We start from the raw sequence: 23,322 nt of genomic DNA on the forward strand, positions 1-23,322 counted from the left end.
GCCAGAACTACCTTATGTTCTTCCCTCTTGAACTTATCATGAGATTCCGACGTGTCTAGGATTGATTGGAGCATCTCTTGTTGAGCCGAAGTCCGCATGTTCCCACTAGCAGCTGCACGCCCAACCGACTCGACATTTCCCATCCTGCTACTCTGACCCTGCGAACTTGGATATCGTCCACAACCTATACCCCTACTCTTGTTGCCTGCCCCACAACCGCCCTGTGTCAGGATCCTGCCACCCTTTCCGCCTAACGAACTGGTTAACGTTCTGCTCCCATTGCATGCTCTGCGGCCCCCATGATATTTTCCTCGTAGATTACCTGCACCATGACTATTGTTATCAGCACCCACACCCACACTGCCACCCCAGGCTTCAGTTAGCTCGCTCAACCCCTCTTTGAGCCAGGACAATTCTGCCTTTGCCAATAGAGGAGCTCGTGAGGTTCGTGGAGACAATTTCATCCTTAAAGCCCAGCCGAAACCCAAATGCATGTGACAGACCCAATTATTCACCAATGTCCACCTAGATGAACCCTAAACCACGCCACCAAAAACAACAGACCCTACTGGCCAGTCGCTCCCCATCAAAGTCCCTGCACTCCACACCACAACCAGGAAGAGAGAAATGACCCAACGGCGCAGATCTCCACTACCCAAATTCACCACGAACCTATCACAAACCCAAGCCAACACTACCAAATGTCCCCTCACCTAGAGAATCCAGAAGAAAACCTCCCAAATGAATACAAGGAAGTATGAACACCCAGTATCCCAAAAACCTGTCTGACACTAGAGCCACTTGGCTTCCCCGCAAGGAATTATTTATCCTACGACCCCAGAAATGAAAAACCAATCAATGCAGATCACAGAGAACCAAAAGATGGCCTGCACCAGAGGCTCAGCCCAAGCTCTACCACCATCGCCAGAAACCCGGGCACCTCCGTCACAAGCCCTGACCACCTTACACTAGGAACCAAAGCACCACCACCCGAAATACCCACACAAGAATCTAACCAAACCCAAGACACCTGCAACCAACACCAATCGCTTCGCCAACTAGAACGCCCTCCGGCCAAAGAAGGAAAAAGAAAGCTTCACCCAAAATGACAAGGAGAGAGTTGTTACCTTACTATCCCCGCAGCAGAAGCGTCGAATGAATTTCCTTCAATAGTCCCACACAAACTGATGAAATGGAAACTAAGTCAATTTCACATTCCGCAAAGAACCTGATACCATCCAAACTCCTGCAAGCTTGACGCACCTTAACCACCCAACCGGAGATGCCATGAATCCATAATATTGTCCAAGCCCCTGTCGCGCATGTTAGGAATGATGTTTCATGTGCTCTGAGGCAGTGTCATTAACCAAAGCTTAATGGGAGGGAAGATAACATACCTTCCTCCACCCATGCCACATGTCGTTAGTCATTTGTTGCACAATGGTGAATTCCAAATGTCCACCACCCCCATTGGGGGGAAACAAATTATTTAATAAAAATATAAAATTAAATTATTAACTTCAACATTTCAATTGCCAACTAGATTCTTAGGTGGAGAACACGATGTATAATAACCATCATAATTTTGAAATTTCAATGTTGAAATAGAAACCCTTAAAAGGTTGCCATAATAGAAAAAAAAATTGTACAAAGATTTGTGTGGTATTGCTAGTCATGGAAGTTAATAGTATCACATCGATACAATGCTCTCCATGATTTTTTTTACTGGCCAAAATGACCCAATTATCCCACCTCATAATTTTGCTAATAAAAATAACATAATAAAGTCTCCCTTTTTTTCAAAAAGAAAAAATTAACGTCCTTCATTAATAAAAGAGGAGGTTTACATATTCTTGTTTCAATAAGCTCTGAAACCAATACCATTCACTTCAAAATAAGAGATATCTAATGATAGGGGTGGCCCAACGAAGCCCATGAACCAAAAGATCAAGAGTAAAAACTATAGAGGAAATACATCATAAGGGTCAGTCCAGACCGACAGATGTCTCGGAGATCCAATCTTTAAAAAGGAACAACGATAGAAAGGGTACCAAGAGGTATGAACCGTCTGCAAAAAGGATAATGCACAAGGCCAGACGGAGGAAAAAATAGAGAGTAACAAAAAATCATGTTCAAAACTCAAAAGTACCTACCCCAACCACAAAGCCATCAACCTGCACATCCAAACTGAGGACAAAATAGAGACTAACAAAAAACCATGTTCAAAACTCAAAAGTACCCACCCCGACCACAAAGCCATCAACGAGATATTCAAAATGGACCAACCTTAGGAGGAGGGAGACCCCACACTTGGAGAGGGTGTCTACCTCAACGTTCTGTTCACGAAATACACGTTGGAAGGAAATATCAGGGAAATATGGAAGCAAGGACATAATATTCCCCATCCAACTGGATAATGAAGGAACTTCCAAAGCATTACACCCATGTACCCAATGGATGATAGATTTAGAGTCGCCTACTACCAAGATCTTATCAATATTTAGCCAGAAAGAACATTGGATCACCTCCCAGAAGGCTACCATTTCAACCCTACAATTGGTGCCAAAGCCCCCATACTATCAGAACTGAAAGGTTTGCATAGGATCTATCTTAATAAGAACTCGACAACCACACTACTCGACAGATGAAGCCTCATCGAAGAAGCCAATAAGAAAAGTACCACCTAGATCAAAAAAGGAAACAAATCAATGGTGAGGTGGGGGATACCAAGGGCCAATCTCTTGAAAATATGCAACAATTTTGAGACTGATGATTAACACATTTAGGGATTTTCTCTAAAAAAATGCATGCATTCCAAGATCTCCAGATACCCCAAAGAGCGTATAATGAAACAACCCTGAAAGCCCTATGTCATGTATTCCAAGAATTAAGACATGAAAGGATAGTGGAGCACTCCATTTGAATATAAACCTTGAATATTTTGGCCACTTCCTCCCTAGTGGCAAGCGCAAAAGGACAGGTTAAAAACAAGTGAACAATGTCTTCACTAGCCAACCTACAAAATGAGCATCTACCAGGACCGAGAAAGCCTCTCTTCATCAGGTTTTCCCACGTTAGAATATGGTTGTGAAGAGATAGTAAGGTAAACCATTTGATTTTTAGAGGAATCTCCCACTTCCACTTCAGAGAAATCCAATATTAGAAGGCGCCACGTTGATTATTTAAAGATATATGAGAATATACTTTATTAGCCAAAATGGACCTTGAAGCAACGTGGCCACCACACACCAGCCAATCATGTTTCTAAGAAAAAGAGAAACCAACCTCACATAGGCAATCCCAGAAAAGCTCCCATTCGACTTCATAATCCTCCTGGAGACCCAGCTCCCATGAATGTGGCCATATGGATGAATAATATGGAGAGTATCTGTAACTCCTCCTCTTTATTCACTTTTACAAGATATCCAGGGTAAACATGAGTTGAGTGTCACTATGATATGACCCAACGTCCAAGTTCTAGTTATGGAAATGGGGCCTACAAACCAGAAACAAACTAACATCCCTCAGAGACTGCAAATCACTTAAGATCCTACCAACCACACCAGGGGATTAATCCCTGAGATGGAACTCCTTTTCACTAGGTTTACTCCCCAAACACACCCTTGTAACATTGTGCATGTGGTTACGAAGCTCCAACTGCACCCATAAGCCTACTTGTATGTGGTTATGATCCAAATTCCTCAGTTCATAGCATTCGGTCATGAGATCTATGCCACTTTTCAGGCTATCCTTCATACCACTACCCAAAACTGCCTATAACTTTCTAGAATCATCACAATGATGATAACAATGCTAAACAATCAAAACTTGAGCAATATATTGACCAATACATGCTAAATGCAAGATATGCATTTCATCAAACATATGACAAACAATAAGCTACAGGTCATGAATGCATATATGATCATAAACTTTTGAACTTCATCTAAGAATCACCAAGAAGGCTCTATGCCCTTGTAAGCTAGCTGCAACAACACTTATTAGCCATGCATTCATCAACCATCCAGTAACTTATTAAATCATGAACAAGAGCCATAGCTAGAGAACATCATAAAACCAGGCACATAACCAACATATAACCAGAATATAAACTATGACCAATCAACCATAAGATCACCATAATAACTAGTACAAGTGCTCATAGATCACAATAGGAAAATGACTCATATTAACATATGAAAACTCCAACCAAGTCAGGGACTTCCACGTACCACTCGACCATAGATTGGGCTAAAACAAATCTCTCTTTCATCCAATCACCGTGAGATCATAAGGGTTAAACAAAAATAAACCAACCATGGCTTCCATAGGCCAAACCACCTCAACCCTCAAGCATAGTGATCTCATCTATATGGTCTAGAAATCACTAACATCAACCAAATTGGTATCAACCCAAACTCTCCAGGGCTCTAGGAACTAGTAATTCAACCCATAGCCTTCAGGGAACTCGAGTTTTTTCAGGGCTCAAGAGAATTTTTCCCAACCAACAAGCTCTAGGGACTAGTAACTCAACCCACAACCATAGGAAACCCAAGTTTTTCCAGGGATCCAATGAATTTGTTCCAACCCACAACCATAGGAAACCTGAGAACGAATCAGAAAACTAAATGGGAGAACCCACTACATCATGGCTATCAAGGAAATGGTAAGGCAAGGCTGAAACCACTATCAATATAAGAAAATCTCCATTCCAATGACAACACATAACCAAGTAACCACATGCATATATCATGCATTCAAAAAATAACAAGAAAATTACACATGCATCCTACTACCAGCAAAGTATCCCTGTTGTAGTTGTTGATCCAACCTTCTCTTTCGCTTCCTTGTTTTATTTCTCCAATCCAAGTGAATGCTAGAGTGCTCCAAGAATGCTCTAAGTGTGCAAAAGTGTTATAGACATTTTTGTGCCTTACAGCATAGAGCATGAAATGTCAATAATCTAAGGGATCCAAAGTCCCTAAACATGTTGTTCTTACCCTTAGAGGAACAAGGTCAGCAAACCACAGCACTGCAAATCAGTTCTCCACTGAAAAACACTCAAAAACAGGTCAATTTTGGATCAAAGCAGCTGCTCCACTAAGCATCTGCGCTGAATGTCAAAAGCTCTATGGTGTACCTGCGCTGCATAGCAAGTGCAACAAAGGCTACCTGCGTTGGGCGTACTTTGACATGTGGAGGAATCTTTTCTCAATGTGCCAGTGCCCAGGAAGCTTCCAAAATGACACTTGGATCAGAAGATTCGCCTAATGATGAGTAAAGAGCTTCTAAAACTCCAAGTGGAAGGTAGAAACTCCGAGTGGACTCAAGGACTGAAGAAACAACTGGAGTTGAAGAGGACAACAAGTCACACATCAAGCTGACTTATCTTCACTTCAAAACTCTATATAAGGATCTCATCCCATGGGATCTGGAGGCCGGAATTTGGTGCAAAGAATTGCTGTTGGTTTACAGTTGAGAGTATTGGGTGATTGCTTGAGGGAGGTGAAGAGGAGATTTCTTTCCGTCGGGAAGGTGATGCTGGATTGGACCTCTCACGGTTGTATCACCGCCTGAACCTTACTTCCTTATATTAATAAAGCATTTGAGGTTCTTCTATTCGCATGTATTTCAATGGTGTATTGTCTTACTTGTGTATTTGATTTATGCTAATCCTTGAATCAATTATGAATGCATGCTTCTTGTAGTTTCCTTTCTTTGTCTTGTTTGCAGGATCTCGTGTAGCTGGGCCCGTGAAAAGACTTGGAACTGGGAGCAAGCGGCAAATAGAGGAGATTGGATCGACCATTTGCGCAAGACATCGGTAAGTGGATCTCTTCCTTTCATTTCTTGCATATCATAAAGAAGTAACTTTAGATAGCTTTGCTTCAGCTGTTGCTAAGGAACTGTCACCCTTAGAGTGGGTTAGGGTCATTCCGAGTTGGATACTTTCCCCCACAACAGACTGGCGACTCCGCTGGGGAGCGTGTCTTGTTGGTAGCTTGTGCTTCTTGCTATTCATTTCTTAAACAAAGGGAGTACCGAATCGAACTGCATTCGAGTCCTTCGAATGAAAAGTAGAGGGCAGCTACTCTAGCCCAGTGCTGGGCATGTTTATGATTTGAAGAGCTGATCCACAAGGACTCTTTTTAGCTCTTTGTGATAGTGTTCATCTTCCTTTAATCATCCTCTAGTGTATACTTGACTGACAGCCTCTGATTTGGCCAAAAACCATTGATTTTTTAGCAAATTGTGACCCGGAATCTGAGAGAGACGAGAGTTGTCTCTTCAGTGCAGCTGCAGCAAAGGCTACCTGCGCTGCAACGCAGGTCCCGAAGGGGCTACCTGCGCTGCATGTCAGATTGACAGTGCAGCACCTGCGCTGGTCCAGTTTTGCCTTGTGCAACTGGGATTCCCCACTGTCTGTTGCCCAGTTTTCAGTATTGTTTTTGCAGCCTGTTGTCAACCTGTATACCCAGCTGAAACTACTTTTCTTTGCCTTCATTCTGCCTCAGTTGTATGAAGAAACCGTGATTGTTCTTATTGTATTTCTTGCTATCATTCACAGTTTCCCATAGCGAAAGTGAACTAGTCTTGCTATGACCTCTTGGATCTAGACCTATGAGAAAGTGTCGTTGTGATTCTAAGAGCTAGTTTATTGCTGTTCATAGCTACTTGAGCATTTGCTTTCGTTATATGGTTCGAATTTCAGTATTTCTTGTGTTGAAACGAGTGAATCTTAAGGTGTTCTTTTGATTATTGGACAAAAACTTGTTTGCTTTCGCTTGAAATTGAATTCGAAATTATACAACAGCTTTCTTTTTGTAATACATCAACATTAAGGAAGAAGAAAAGAAATACTTGCATTGTGCATGTGCATTTTGACAGTTTGCATGTCGATTTAGGAAAAGTGCATCAGTGTGTGCTCTATGATCTGTTTGAAAAGATGATGTCTTTCTTTTCCTTCAGTAGTTAAGGTTTTCATAAGTTGGGAGAATTGAAAAAGCTTGCTTATCATTCTTAGACTGCATTTAGGAGTTGTATCATACATCACGTGGTGATCCATAAAGGCAAACTGCTAAGCAAGATCAACCTAAAAAGAACTGAATTTATCTAACAACGCTTTGAAACATAACGAAACACAGTAGAGGTCTAGGTAGAGACGTGAACCGGCGTCTTTAAACATAGTGACTGTCGATCTCTACGAAGGTGGGTGATTCCTCCTGAGGGACGATAGCACTAATACGGACTTGTGCCCCCGCGTACCGTCGCGTATATTGGGGGACCCCTATAGGAACAAAGCCTTTATCCATAGGAAGCCGTGTCGTCCGCCCTACTGATCGCGATGCAGTGAACACAGCATTCACGAAGATCGACCACTCGTACCGTAAAACGTATTCTGTGGTTTCGCGAAAGGTTTGGCACACCCTCTGCCTAGAACTCCAGAGTAGTTTCTTTTGGCCTTTTTCAAACTCTATAACTGAAAAAGTCCATCCGAGCATTTGTCACTTCGGGCTCGTTAATACATCGAAGGAGACTAGAGTCATCTTTAGGTTTTTCTCGACTCTTAAAAAGTGAAAAAGCAAGTTGTGTCTTAAAAAGCGTCTAAAATTAATTCATTTCGAAAACACATTTTACCTTGTGCATTGTTGGTTGATCAAGTAATCCGCAACTGTGGAAGAAAGTCAATCGATGAACCGTCGTTCGCGGAGGCATACGAGTCAACCGTCTTTGTCTCCGGAATCGAAAACAACCCGGGCAAAGCGATCTCGTTCAACTGGTTCCAAATCTCCTGTCAAAGTTAGAACAAGTGTTCCGACGACATCTGAGGTTCCGGTTACTCCAAACATTTCTGGAAACCCTGCCCCTATTGAAGAAGTTTAACAGCCCCAGAAGGACAGTAACACTGATCCTAGTCTGAGAGCAAATACTTGTGTTACTGAATCAGTTCCATCAGTGATCGGTTCAGAGAGTCTTGCTCCTCAAACAACTGTCGCTGTCGAAACAACCCCTTCTTCGGCACCAGAAATATTCTACGGACCTGACGATCTTCCTCTTCCACCCGGTCTGATCGCAATAGAGGAAATTGTAGAAGATCCGCAAGCAACTACTCCAACACATTTTGGAGCAGGGATCACTCTACTTCCTACTGCATCAGAAGCTAGCCTATCACCCAGAGAAGTTCCTAAAGAATCGCTAGGCAATCTATTGGATAGACTCAAAATGTCTGAACAACCGTCAACATCTAGGACTGTGCCAAATGACACAGCGACAGCAGAACTCCCTGCAGTCATTCCGACAATGTTCGCGGCATACCATCTGTCCCTAACTCTCAACAGCTGGAGGGGGTCCCTTCGGGGGCCATGACGACAGTATGGTATGTTCCTGTTTGTTCTCCCGGAATAATACCCGGTAACTCCTATGTTGGAACTCAACAGAATGATCCTCTCGGAAATCAGTTTGGGCAATCCAGTCCTCGAGGTGTAATAAATCCTCTCGGTTCCGGACCACCACCATATGGGGGGCAATATGCTTTTTCATTACCCCCTCCGGGAGGTTACCCATACGGGAGCTCACAACCATACTCAGGTTATACTGGAATAACTACAAGTGGTTGGATACCTATGCTACCCCAGCAACCAAGAGTTGTGTATTCTATGCAACAACAGATGCCTGTGACGAACATCCCGACGACACCAGCAATTGTGACTGTGTCGCAAGTTCAAACGATACCTGTTGCATGTCAACCTCAGTTTTCTTAGGTTGTAATGCAACAACCCTTTGACCCTGCAACCCAACCACAATCGCCGACTGGCGGGGCGACACAAGCACAAACGGGTACCCTTACCCCTCATCTTGGCCCAGTGGTAAGCATCGCACAACAACCAATAGTATCACAACCATGGTTGGTGCAGTATCAACAACCGCAGTTCTAGCAAGTGTACCAAGGTACCGAGCAGCAAATTTTTGCGAACAATGGACAACCGTACCTACAATACGGTCAAAACCAACCACTCTATGGTGGAGTTGTCCATCAACCGTATCAATCATATCAGCATCAATTACATTATGCTGGTATGCAAAGACCAACTGCTCAGGCGATTCCATCGTATCCTGGGTACGCTTCACCTAACCTGAGTCAACAGCTGCCATTCGTGGCGACTTTGGAGTTACCCGATTTACATCGGTTGACAAACGATCCGATTGCCTACGCCCCTTGGTGGCCAGCGATTCCTCACAAACTTCCCTCCGACATTCCTAAATTCAATGGAAATCCAGGTGAAGACCCGTCGAATCACGTCATGACCTTTCATCTATGGTGTTCATCGAACACTCTGAACGATGATTCGATAAGACTTCGCCTCTTCCAGAGGACATTGACAGGTCCGGCGGCCAAATGGTATATAGAATTGCCAAGAGCCTCTTTCGACAATTTCAGCTCCTTAGCCACGACTTTCTTAACCCATTTTCAATTACCTATCAGGTATGAAACAGGAACCGAGATACTGACCAACTTCAAACAGACGACAGCTACTCACATATCTGATCATATACATGAGTGGCGTCGCCGTCGTAGGATGGTGAAAACATACGTTCCTGATCAGCTATTAGCCGAATGGTTTATAAAGTCATTACTTCCAGCTATAACGGAAGATGGAAGGTGTGGCCAAGGGGGGGGGTCGTAACAGAGGAGCAAGTCATTACTCGTGCTCAATATTTAGACTTAGTATATACTCAGTCTGGCACGCTCTACGACAAAATACCTGACGCCCCTAGACCTGAATTTTCAATTCCTCCACCTCCTAAATCGAATATTGACTCTCATGCCGGAGATGGCGTGATTGGCACTGCAAGCGCGAAGTCGAAAAAGGCGTCACCTCAGAAAGCCCGTAAGACTTCAGATCGTAATGCCCATGAAGATATTCTTGCTTCGGAAGTAAATGCCATATCAGCAGATAAAGGCAAAGAAACCAATCAACAGGAAGCAAGAAGAAGCAAAACAAAGGGAAGAAGAAGCAACAGGATGATCCGTCACCTGAAAAAACTTCTTCGAACTCTCCTGAGAAAGGGAAAAAGAAATGGCCCTGTATGATATGTGACAAAGATCACAAGACAACAGATTGTCCATACAAAGCTGAGCTCAAGAGATTCTTTAAAAGTCCGAAGAACCCAGCTGTGTTGACTGATCCATTTCCCAATCCAGGTCAAAATATGGTTGATAGTGGAAATGCTTCCCCGTCGCAAGTGCTGATGTTGTCGATCTCTAAGCAGCAAAATGATGCTTTGATTTCGACAAGGAGCAAAGATTATGGGAATCCGCAACTGTCAAACGAAAAAGGTAAAGATCAACCTAGTAGTTCGACAACGACTTCGACAGAAGTTGTCCCACCCATAATGCTAGAATTAACGATAAAACCACCTAAGGGTGTAGTACACAAGTCGACGTTTAATCCTCGTGCCAGAGCGGCGCAGCATTATAACATAGTAGAAGATTTGGCTCAATCGCCATCCGCTATGTCGACTCTAGAAGTACTACAAAATTGTCCATCCCAAAGGCAGGCATTGTTATCGGCAATAGGGGGGTTGATCCTAAGGATTCCAATCTTGTGTCCTTTGATCACAAAGGGTATGACCCTCAGTTACCAGCTCAGCTAGCTTTCCTTATTCAAGTGAAGGCCCTCAACAAAACTGTTCACAGAACAATTATTGACGAGGGGGCGTCGACATGTATTATGTCAATGAGCTGCTGGAAAACGCTAGGGTCACCAACCTTGTCGAGATCTTCGACAACACTAAAGGCTTTAGACGATAGAACATATACCCCTTTCGGTATACTAAGTAACTTGAAAGTTGAACTAGGTGGAAAAACAGTAGAGATTGATGTTGAGGTCATAGATGGAAATCTGGATTACAACATCCTACTGGGAAGACCATGGATTTATGCCATGGTAGCTGTCGTGTCGACTTATTTTAGGAAGATCGCTTTCCCGTTTGAAGGAGGGATTACGGTTGTCGACCAACAGAACTTCCTCCTTAATGGTTCACAAGTTACGGGAAGCATTCCCATGATCCATGAAAGCGACCATTCAATTCAAGATATAGGAGTAGGCCTGTTGAAAGACCCCACGATGATGGGGACTTTCTCGCTACCAAATCATATGTACATAGGAAATTTGCCATTGGTGGCTACCTGCAACATGATATCTTCCACGAAGGTCGCAAAAGACAAAGTCATCATGGATCGTGCAATGGTTTTGCACCCAAGCCCGATCGAAATATTGTAGCAATCAATGTTTCAGGCATGGGAGGCGAGCCCAAATCAACGCTCGTCAAGCGTTTGGGTAGACAGGTCAGGAGAATGTGGTACCCCTTTGGATCCTTGGTCACGAGTGCATGCAAGTGACGAAGGAATCCTACAGTCAATGTTGATTGAGGGGGCACCATGGGATGATAACCACCATCGTTCCCTTCCTCAGGAAGATACTCAAGGCGACCTATATCACCCTTCAGTATTTGAATTCCTAACAAATACTGTAAATACGGTGGATTCCGAGAGAAACCTGTCCAATATAGAAGAGACTATAGCCATAAATATCTCGACCAAAACAGACATTGTAGAGAATATTTATATCGGCAAAGGATGTTCCCCTTCAGAACAAGAAATATATAAAGCTCTTTTCCACGAATTTAGAGATGTCTTTGCTTGGTCATATGATGAAATGCCAGGCATCGACTCGAGTATCGTTGAACATGAAATTAAGATGTATCCTGATGTCAAACCAGTAAGACAACGGCTTCGGCAGGTGCACCACAAGAAAGCCGCTGCCATTAAGGCAGAAGTTGAAAAACTCCTCCATGCTGGTTTCGTCTACCCGGTTCCTCTAACCAACTGGGTATCGAATATTGTCCCTGTTATGAAAAAACAAGGAGCAATACGAGTGTGCGTCGATTATAGGGATGTAAATAAAGCTTGTCCAAAGGACAACTACCCTACACCCTTCATCGACCAGATAATTGATGAATGCGCCGGATGTGAAATCTTTTCGTTTATGGACGGATTTTCCGGGTATAATCAAATTAATATCCGCCCACAGGACCAGTCAAAGACTGCATTTATTTGTCCGTGGGGCACCTTCGCTTATCGAAAATTACCCTTTGGTTTAAAGAACGTAGGGGCGACGTTTCAGAGAGCAATGAATTATGCTTTCCATGACATCAAGAACATCGTTCAACCTTATCTCGACGATCTTCCGGCTCATTCGCGAAAGCGGACTGATCATCCGCATCATTTAAGAGCGATATTTCTACGTTGCCGACACTACAAAATAAGGCTCAATCCGCACAAATGTGTGTTTTGCGTCGGTTCTGGTCGTTTACTTGGCTTTATAGTCTCCAAGGATGGGATTCGTCTCGACCCTTGCAAGGTGCAGGCAATCATTAATTTGCCTCCACCTTCGAACTTGCTTCAGATTCAGAAACTCCAAGGGAAAGCAAACTTTCTGAGGAGGTTCATTCCGAATTACGCAAAACTTGCTAAAGGTTATACCCGTCTCTTGAAAAAGGATGTACCTTTCGTCTGGGACCAGGTTGCGCAAGCTTCCTTTGATGCTCTGAAAGAAGCGCTAGTAAAAGCATCATTAATGTACGCCCCGGACTATCAAAGAGACTTTAACCTGTATCTGGCTGCAGCAGATACGACCATTGCAATGGTTTTAGTTCAAGAAGTCGACGGGATTGAACACCCTATATATTATTTAAGTAAAAACTTAAACGATACAGAGAGTAAATATTCTCATGTTGAAAAGCTAGCACTTGCTGTTGTTCAAGCGATACAAAGATTTCGGCATTATGTTCTCTTCAGGAAGACCACCGTATTGTCAGATTGCAACCCCATGACTTATATACTGTCGCGACAGTTGCTTGGGGGCAAATATTCAAAGTGGATAGCTATCCTTCAAGAGTTTGATCTGGAATTTGTGAAATCCAAATCAAAGAAAGCTTTAGTTTTCGCAGAATTATTATGCGATCTCCCATCATCGTCCAACGATGAAACGTCCAAAGAATCGATCGTGGACGAGAGTTTGTTTCTGATATCAGCAAGTGATGAGTGGTATGGAGATATAATAGTTTATCTCCAAACCCAAAAGTTTCGGCCAGACACCTCTCACTCAGAACAAAAACGCATTCGATACCAAGCAAAAGACTACATGATCGTCGGTGATGCGCTTTACCGTCGTGGTGTCGATACGGTCCTGAGAAGGTGTCTAACCCATGAGGAGGCCGAAAAAGCCCTGAATGAATGTCATTCAGGCACCTGTGGGGGGCATCAATCTGGATATGCTACAGCACAAAGAATCTTACGAGCAGGATACTTCTGGCCAACCATGTTCAAAGATTGCATAACCGCAGTTAGAAGTTGCCATGCATGTCAGATTTTTGATAGCAAAACCAGAAGACCCCCCGCTCCTTTACAGCCAATAATAGCTGTGGGGCCTTTCGCCAAGTGGGGCATCGATTTCATGCAATGTAACCCCACCTCGACCGGGGGCATGGGTATATTATAGTCGCAATTGACTATTTTACCAAATGGGCCGAGGCGATGCCTACATTGGATAACACTGGTGAAACAACAGCCCTATTCTTTTTTAATCATGTAGTCGCCAGATTCGGCGTGCCACAGGCCATAGTAACAGATCATGGATCGCATTTTCGCAATCACATGATGGTTGAATTAACTGCCAAACTAGGATTGTCTCACGACAGCTCTACTCTGTACTATCCGCAAGCTAACGGACAAGTTGAAGCGATCAACAAAGTCCTGAAGCGCATGCTGCAAAGGATGGTGGGGGTTCACAAAAGAAGATGGCATTTGATCCTGTACTCGGCTTTGTGGGCCTACCGAACATCGGTAAGGAATGCCACTGGGTTCACACCGTTTCAACTGGTGTATGGCCTGGAGGCGATCCTACCAATCCAGTGTGAAATTTCGTCCCTTAAACTCGCAATTGATCTCCTCCCCGGAACCTCAGAAGAAGAAGCTCGTTTCTTGGAGTTAATCCAGTTGGATGAAACCCGTCGTGATGCCGCCTTGGCCAACGAAGCCCATAAGAAACGAGTCAAAGCGCAGTTCGACAAAAATGTCAAACCCCGTGTCTTCTCGGAAGGTGATTTGGTCTTGCTTTATGACCGAGAATCCGATAAATTGGGAGCTGGGAAATTCAAGTCCTTATGGATGGGCCCTTATATTGTTAAAAGTGTGTTAGCAAAATGTGCCTATGAGTTGGTAGATTATGACGGAGTTCCACTGGCGCAACCCCGTAACGGGTTGTACCTTAAGCGTTACTATGCCTAATAGTAACCTGTATGCTTTTGTTACATTTTTGTTTTCGCTAAAGCGTTTGTTCCGGTTTAAGTAATCCGCTTTTTTACACTTATCGCAGATGTCAAATCCATTGGAACCGTAGGTTGGATATGCTGACGGAGCGAGTCGTAGTTCGAGGAACCTATCCTCTGCAGCATGGGCCATTTTTGACCCAAGCGGCGAGTTAGTGAGTTTCAGGGGGGTATGTATTGGTCAATCAACAAATAATATCGCTAAATATAGCACGTTGATAGAGCTCCTCTCTGATGCCATCACCCATGGCATACGCCGGCTAGTCGTCAGGCTAGACTCACAGCTCGTGGTACTACAGCTCAATGGTACCTACTCTGTCCGAAATCCAGCTATTTATCGCAAGTTCCTAAGAGTTAAAATCTTGGAAAGACAGTTTGATTTTATCCAATATCAACACATTTCCAGAAACTTAAACACATTAACCGACTCATTAGCAAACTATGTGTTAGATAGACATTTGCAAAATTGATAAAAAGAGAAGCATCATCGATGTTTCATACATGGATCACATAAAAACTGGAATAAACCCCGAAAATCAAAAATATATATAACTGTTTACGGTTTACATATAATGTTCTGTAACCAAGACAAAATCGGTCATACGACCCCAAAACTCAAAAATGGCTGGGGGGCACCCTAGCCTAGTGATGCTCATGATAACATGCCACGGCCTGTGCGATCATGCGCAGAGGACGTGACCATCGTCTAGGAACACCAACAGTATGTCGCTGCAATCGTAGAGGCAACTCATCGATCCGTACATCCGGAATCCCAAGGGTAAGACCCTCGACCTGTTCCTGCACAGCTGCAAGAGTCTCGGCCAAGTCAAGGTCACGGAGAATAGCTCTCCCAGGAACCTCCCCTGCTGGGGCAGCGACCGGAACTCTCGAACGAACTGCTGGACGGACGGGACCAACATCTGCATGCACACATGAGTTTGATTAGAGTCTTGATAGAGTAAAGCACAAGGACATTATAAATAAAAAACAGTAAACAGTGATAAGGTCAAAATATTTACCAAGATCACCCCACTGCTCGCCATCCGGTAGTACCAAATCCGAATCACCTCGGAAATCCATGCCAATATATGGATACTCGGAAAAAGCCATATCCTGCCGCTCGAACCACCTAAAGAAGGCATCAGTAAAAGTAATCTGAGATTGACCTGCATGTCTAGACATGTGGTCGACCCACCTCTGCATGCGTGGCTCAGTAGGAGATGGCAAGTCGAGGACAATGTACTGAGGTTGCATCAGGGGTATCTTCTCCAGAGCGAAGGCAGTCAAAACTGAACCAAAGCCAAAATTCTTCAGTCTCCTGTCCTTTACTTTGGTCAACTGGTTTTTCATCTGAACTAGTACTGCATCACACCAGTTGAAAACTTTCGGCTGAAGACACTCAAGGGCGTGCTGCACATATGACCTGTTGGCAACATGAGGGGAGGCACTGCCGGCCATCCTACAAATCGTGTACAGAATAGACCTGAGAGACCTGTCAGTGATATCACGGATAGAAACCTTGCCGTCTCTGCTCGGCTGGGATCCCTCCCTACAATACTGACGAATATAATCTTTCACGGAATCACTCCCTCGGGCCGAACCGGACAAGGAAATGGGGGCACCCCGCCTTGACAACCCAGTCAAGAACTAAATGTCCACTATGGTCAAAGGGATGGACTTGCCCCTAATCTGGAACACTTGGTTAACAGGATCCCAAGCATCAAGCAGGTACTGCAGTAAACGTATCTGTGCCCTCATGCTAGATATACGGAAGAATTTTAGCAAGCCACAGTTCCGCAACGCGCTCACGGTAACAGGATCATGGAGGGCAATCATGTCCTCCTCTTCATGCTCTCGTTCTCGCCACGTAAGAGTCATTCTGCTCCAATAAACTCTGCAAAACAAACAAGAGGAGGAGTAAGATCCCTGACTTGGTAAAGAAAATGGCAAAATTCTCATGAAAAAATATGCAACCAAAAAGTTTTCTGCGCCCAACGCAGGTGGGGAAGGGTCTCACCTGCGTTGGGAAACAATCTACCTTTGAAAATGAAAACCCCCAACGCAGGTTTCGATATAGGGCACCTGCGCTGATGGCAGAGCGCCCTAGAGAAACCCCAGGGGCTCATGGGGGCAGGAAAACAAGCATGAAACTGAGAAATAAGACCATGAAAAGATAGAGCTAGGGTTTAGCTCCTACCTGGTGGAAACGGCACTGAAAATCGTCCACAGAATCTCCCGAATCAGCTGGTAAAAAATCAAGGGGAAGAGGCACCTCCAAAGCTCCAACAAACCAAATGCACATGAAATGGTAAAATGAGAGGTAAAAACATCTTTTGAATTGCTTTTTACGTAGTTCAAAGTGAAATATTAGTATTTTTACTTCATGTTATCCGTTTCTAACAAGTTTGTTGCAGCAATTGATGAAAACAGTACTATCTCTGGAAAAGAAAAACTAGTCATGGTAAAATATGAATTTGACCTTATCAAACGAGCAGTTTTGGCAAAGTTCATGCTCGTTAAAAAATAAACGCAAGATCCGAGCAGTTTTAATGCGGAAATTCATGCTCGTTAAAAAATAAACATAAGCATGTGAGCAAGCTTTCCCCAGAGTTCAAGCTCATCCAGAAAAAATGAACCGGTAAATAACCATTTGAGACCGTAAATTCATCAGCCATAAAAGCCTTGGTCGTGTTTGTGCACCGTCACCTCCACTTTTCATTTGGCCGATCATTCACATCCACTTGATTGTTTACCTATTTTGAGGAACAGCTGCGAAGAGTGATCCCACCTAGCCATCCTTGTAATACTGCCGTGATTGGAAAATTCCAACCCGTACCTGGAATCTGCTGCTATCCCTGTTTATCACTCGTTCCTCAAAATACGAGTCTTCTTTGAGCTCTTTTCACTAACTCGTAAAAAATGAAAAGTTTGCCGAGTTTTGGCCTTCCAGCTCGTTAAAAGGACCGGAAGAGCTATCCCTCCTCTAGATTTTAATCTTTTTGGACTTGAGGGATTATTGCACAAAAAGATCGAGCGCTTGTCTAGTTCGGCTCGATAAAGCTATCGAACATTCATCCCTTTTGTATTGTTTTATACTTTTTCGGACTTAAGGGATTAGATGACGAAAAAGGACCCCTGGAGTCTACTTTATGTACCCTTTTCAGACTCTCTAAAAATGAAAAGGACCGAGTTGTCTTTGTCGCTGGGCTCGTTAAAAATATTAGATAGCGACAAACTTGTCTTTAGACGAGAACGAGTTTCCCTATCGCTAGGCTCGTTAAAACATAGCGATGGGCTTGCCCGAAGGGCAGGTTATAGAACAAGCATATGTTATCCTCCTCAAGCTTGACAAAAATAAAGAGGTACTGGTCAGAAATGACTGGGGAAAAATTGGGAGAACCTCAAAGCTTAATGGTAGCAAGTCGCTCTTGAACATGACACTTTTGCCTCCGTAAATATCGGGTTGGGTTATTATCATTCACCGGTCCCTTCACCATGGTCTCGCCATACCATCCATACATGGGGTAATGCTACCGATCCATCACATCAGTGTCGTTATATGTTCAAGAGATGTCATTCAGAAAGTGTCAACCGGGTCCCATCCACTACCGTACATCATCTTTCATCCTTCCATGACCGCCACCCTGAATCATATTTCACAGATCGTTTTCACCATCATCACTAGCTCCGTTCCGTGTCACTGATGTGGGATTCATTAAGGCCCTCCTTTGACGGATCACTTCTTGTCGACATCAGCTCATTATCCAAGAAGTTGATCTAGGAACACCCCCTCAGTACTTTGAAGCTTGCATGCCTCAATGGCAAGTTTCTCACTTCCGGCGATAGGTATACATTAATGACCTTCGACCAGGAGACTTTGCGTGGTGTTCGACGTCAGATCCTATATTCACGCCACGTGAATTGTGCTGCAGTACCTTGAGGGTCATCATCATTATCGGTGATTCCTCTCGCGCTTGTTAACAGTTTACATTATTGACTGGTAATCAAGCGTTGTCTTTCCATGTTCGACTTCAAGAAATTCTCACATGGATCGACTTGTACTAGAGTGAAGATCGGACAAGTTTGAAGACCCCGGATCTAGTTTCATCCATCCGGGCTGCGATATATATTCAGGAGATAAAAACATAGACATGTGCAGCAGATGATCATCCTACTAAAAGGATGATAATTAAAAGCAGAGAATTATCATTCTATTATCAGACGATCGTCTGTCTATGTACAGCAAATGTATTTATAAAGCTGAGCATGGGAAATGCCCGCATCAGCTAGATCATGAAAAGAAAGTATGAAAAGATAATGTATTGTATTGTATTTTGTTACAGGTCACCTCCCGACGATTGAATGAACTTCGGATCCTCCTAATAAAGCATTTCACCCGATAAATGACCTCATACTTTAGGGGGCAACTGTTATAGACATTTTTGTGCCTTACAGCATAGAGCATGAAATGTTAATAATCTAAGGGATCCAAAGTCCCTAAACATGTTGTTCTTACCCTTAGAGGAACAAGGTCAGCAAACCACAGCACTGCAAATCAGTTCTCCACTGAAAAACACTCAAAAACAGGTCAATTTTGGATCAAAGCAGCTGCTCCACTAAGCATCTGCGCTGAATGTCAAAAGCTCTATGGTGTACCTGCGCTGCATAGCAAGTGCAACAAAGGCTACCTGCGTTGGGCGTACTTTGACATGTGGAGGAATCTTTTCTCAATGTGCCAGTGCCCAGGAAGCTTCCAAAATGACACTTGGATCAGAAGATTCGCCTAATGATGAGTAAAGAGCTTCTAAAACTCCAAGTGGAAGGTAGAAACTCCGAGTGGACTCAAGGACTGAAGAAACAACTGGAGTTGAAGAGGACAACAAGTCACACATCAAGCTGACTTATCTTCACTTCAAAACTCTATATAAGGATCTCATCCCATGGGATCTGGAGGCCGGAATTTGGTGCAAAGAATTGCTGTTGGTTTACAGTTGAGAGTATTGGGTGATTGCTTGAGGGAGGTGAAGAGGAGATTTCTTTCCGTCGGGAAGGTGATGCTGGATTGGACCTCTCACGGTTGTATCACCGCCTGAACCTTACTTCCTTATATTAATAAAGCATTTGAGGTTCTTCTATTCGCATGTATTTCAATGGTGTATTGTCTTACTTGCGTATTTGATTTATGCTAATCCTTGAATCAATTATGAATGCATGCTTCTTGTAGTTTCCTTTCTTTGTCTTGTTTGCAGGATCTTGTGTAGCTGGGCCCGTGAAAAGACTTGGAGCTGGGAGCAAGCGGCAAATAGAGGAGATTGGATCGACCATTTGTGCAAGACATCGATAAGTGGATCTCTTCCTTTCATTTCTTGCATATCATAAAGAAGTAACTTTAGATAGCTTTGCTTCAGTTGTTGCTAAGGAACTGTCACCCTTAGAGTGGGTTAGGGTCATTCCGAGTTGGATACTTTCCCCCCCAACAAAAAGTATGAGAAAATGAGAGTGTGAAAGGAGAGAACTAAAATTGAACTGACAAAAGCTATAATGACCAAAAGCTATGCCAAAAGTTGTGAATTATTTCTTTGATGCCTTTTTATCATTGAGGTCTCATTTTTCCTCTAATTTCCCTTGCATGCAAATTTGTGTCTCTTCACCTTCATTTTCTTCTATTTTCCTTTGTTTTCATAATTAAATGTCAATTATTGCCTCTTTGCCTTTCCCAATTTCCATAGCCATTATAAACCACAAGTAATGCCCACTATAATGTTTGTCCACAATTCAACATGGAATACGTGTCCTGTGACCTTGGTGTTATTTTATTTACATGGAAAATCAAAGAGGGGATGTTATAAACCCCTCCCCGTTGGGGGAACACCGTCCTCGGTGTTCATTAATGCTTATAACCAACAAAACAAGTTGCCCATGGAGCTTTATAACACAACTTGGTGCAACATTTACATCATACCAAACTGCTGAAACCATGAACACCATACAACTTATTGGAGCTTTATAACATAACTCAATGCAATATTTACAACATACTGCTTATTGGAGCTTTATAACACAACTCATTGTAGTATTTAAAATACACACACACTCACACATATAACAAAAACACATTAACCAAACACATCTACTCAATTAACAAATAAGGAAGTATACAAAGCCCGCATTTGATCAACCATCTCCCATGTAGCTTCATTGCGCCCAAAGTGCTTCCACTGCAATTTAATTTGCTATATTGCTCGATTTTGTAGCATGAGTTGTTTCCGCTGAAAAATGCATTGAGTTTCTGGCTAGAATTCTCCATTTGGTTCTACCTACAATACAGACTAATCAATCACATGATCAACATCCTGCACCTAACTCTTAAGCAACAAAACATGGAAAACATCATGGACTTTCATTGTTAGCGACAGTGCAAGTCTATAGGCCACTGGTTCAATCCTCTCAAGGATCTCAAAAGGCCTACAATACCAAGGTTCTAGCTTAGCACATGACCCAATCCTCAAGGAGCTCCTCTTTGGACTTGATGCACAAGTACACATGCTCCCATACCTAAAACTCCTTGAATGTTATATGTTTATCTACATAACTCTTTTGTTTGTCACATGTTGCCTTTAAATTCTTCTTAATAACATGTATCTCTTGCTCCATATCAACCAATATATCTGGTCCAATTAGCACCCTGTTCACATGATCACTCCAACTAATGGGAGTATTCCAACTCGGCTCGTAAAGAGCCTCAAATGGACTCATCCTCATGGACTCTTGAACCCATTGTTATATGAAAAGTCCACCAGTGGCAGATACTCCTCCCGCTTCCTTTGTTGGTGCATGACATACATCCTCGACCTATCCTCAAGAATCATGTTAACCCTCTTTGTTTGTCCATTTGTTTACCAATGATAAGCTATACTGAGAGCTAACTCTGTCCCCAAGCCTGCAGACAACTCCCTCCAAAACCTGGAAGTGAACTTGACATCTCTATCTAATATGATCTTTTTGGGAACACCATGCAATCTCACTATCTCCCTGATGAAGATTTGAGCTACCTCAGTAGCTCAATTTGCAGACTTCACTGAAATGAAGTGAGCTACCCTTATCAACCTGTCAACCACTACCATGATGGAATCATGTTGCTTCAATGTCCTAAAAAAACTTATAATGAAGTCCATGGAAATGACCTCCCATTTTCATTTTGGAATCAGAATAGGCTGCAATAGTCTAGTTGGATGCTTACATTCTGCTTTTGTCCACTGACGATCCAAATATCTTGCAATAAACTCAGCCACCTCTTGCTTTAAGTTTGGCCAATGATATAACTTCTTGCTTGTTGTCAAATTCTTTTGGTATCCTTGGTGGCCTAAATACGGCTTGGCATGAAGTTCCCTCAAGATAAGCTTCTTCAACTCACTGCTATCTGGTACATAAATCTTGTTCCTGAATTTGACCAAATTGTCTGTCGCGAGATGATACTCCTCATCCCTATCACCTTCACTCTGTTGTTGTAATCTCTTATTTAGTTGTTGATACCTCTCACCATGTTGTCCTCCATGCAAGATCTGCTCCTGTAAATCTGTCACATATGAACTCACAACCGAAATGTGATTCACCTGCACTCTTCTACTAAGAGCATTTGAAACCTTGTTCTCCTTGCCCTTGATGTACATGATCTCAAAGTTAAACTCATTGAGGGTAGCCAACCATCTAGCTTGCCTGGCATTAAGATTGGGTTGGTAAAACAAGTACCTCAGCCCACTATTATCACTCATCAAAACAAACCTCCTACTAAGAAGATAATGCCTCCACATCTTCAATGCGTGAATAATAGTTGCCAACTCAAGATCACGAGTCACATAGTTCCACTTGTGCTCATTTAGCTTCCTTGATTCATAACATACCACCTGCCGTTCCTGCATTAGGACTCCACCAAGTCCTTCCTTGCACGTTGTTTAGTCAATTTAGTGTCCTAAATTGCTTGCATGAATTATCAACCAAGGTTTGTAAGCTAATGAAGTGTAGTGCACTATATGTGCTTAGTTAACCCTTCCTACTTCGTTGTTTTGTATTTTTATATTGTTTTGGGGGTTTCTGTTCTTTGATTCCTAATGATGTACAAACTAAATCTAAACTTCCTAAAGGTGAACCAAGAGCTTAAAACTAGTCAAAATCTAAGTTAAAAGAAGGAAAAATAGAGCATCTGTCCTATCTTTTCATTAATCCTAAGTCATGAATCTAATTCTTAAAATTAAGAGGTGAAGTTGTAAGGCATGCTGAAATAAATACAGAGAATGAAATTAACTGAAGTACTTCTAGTTACTCTAACCTTCAATTTTGAAAGATAACCTTCTTGAAATGGAATACAAGCAACTTTCTGTACTTTATGATCTAGAGAACTAAATAAAAACATGCAGAAGGTAATTGATTGGTTTCAACCATTGTGTAAAGTGAATGTTTAACCATTTAGTTTAGGATGGGTATCAGCTTGAAATGGTGATAAAAAACATTCATTAACACAGTGCATTGACAATCTAAACTAGAAAATAAATAACAAAAATAGTGAGTAAACTAGTCAACAATGCATTCTCATTACTTTCAACCTTAGTCTGTTTTAGAAACAAAGTCGTTTTTTTTTTTAAATGGATTGGAGAAACAAGACTGCACAATTGAATTCTAACATTATGCTACTTATCAAAACTAAAAGAAATCAAACTACAAGAAATCAACCTAAGTTAGAAACACTGCTAAAAGCAAATGATGAAATTAAAACTGAACAGAAAACAAATGAAAAGAAAACCTCCTTCAGTGTAGGGGCCCTCTGCGACTGACTGGGTTGAGCTGCTAACTAATTGAAAATACTCTTTCAAACGATCATTGGTCAACACACTGCTTGATATTATAAACAGGAACAAAGTTTTAAAATTACAG

General features: G+C 42.6%; 1 protein-coding gene across 1 annotated transcript; it reads right to left on the minus strand.

Annotated features, from left to right (window-relative positions):
• Positions 1-865: 865 nt before the first annotated feature.
• Positions 866-22,064, minus strand: LOC149142277 (uncharacterized). The gene is made up of 2 exons (XM_089451441.1): positions 21,635-22,064; positions 866-1,011 (listed from the first exon to the last, which is right to left on the minus strand). The coding sequence occupies exons 1-2, from the start codon at positions 22,062-22,064 to the stop codon at positions 866-868; spliced, it is 576 nt and encodes a 191-aa protein (XP_089307567.1).
• Positions 22,065-23,322: the final 1,258 nt, after the last annotated feature.

Source organism: Pinus tabuliformis, chromosome X, assembly GCF_031772625.1.
Source record: "Pinus tabuliformis cultivar Carrire ecotype Pingquan chromosome X, CPIR1, whole genome shotgun sequence".
In the NCBI taxonomy this organism is placed as follows: domain Eukaryota; kingdom Viridiplantae; phylum Streptophyta; class Pinopsida; order Pinales; family Pinaceae; genus Pinus; species Pinus tabuliformis.

Bases quoted from the DNA above. Each gene is read 5' to 3' on its own strand.
- LOC149142277 (XM_089451441.1), bottom strand. From the start codon at position 22,064: ATGTACATCAAGGGCAAGGAGAACAAGGTTTCAAATGCTCTTAGTAGA. The intron at 1,012-21,634 runs GTAAGCATCCAA...GGGTTTGGTTAG, and splicing joins TCAGTGGACAAAAGCAGAAT to ATTCTTGTGTGGGTATTTCG.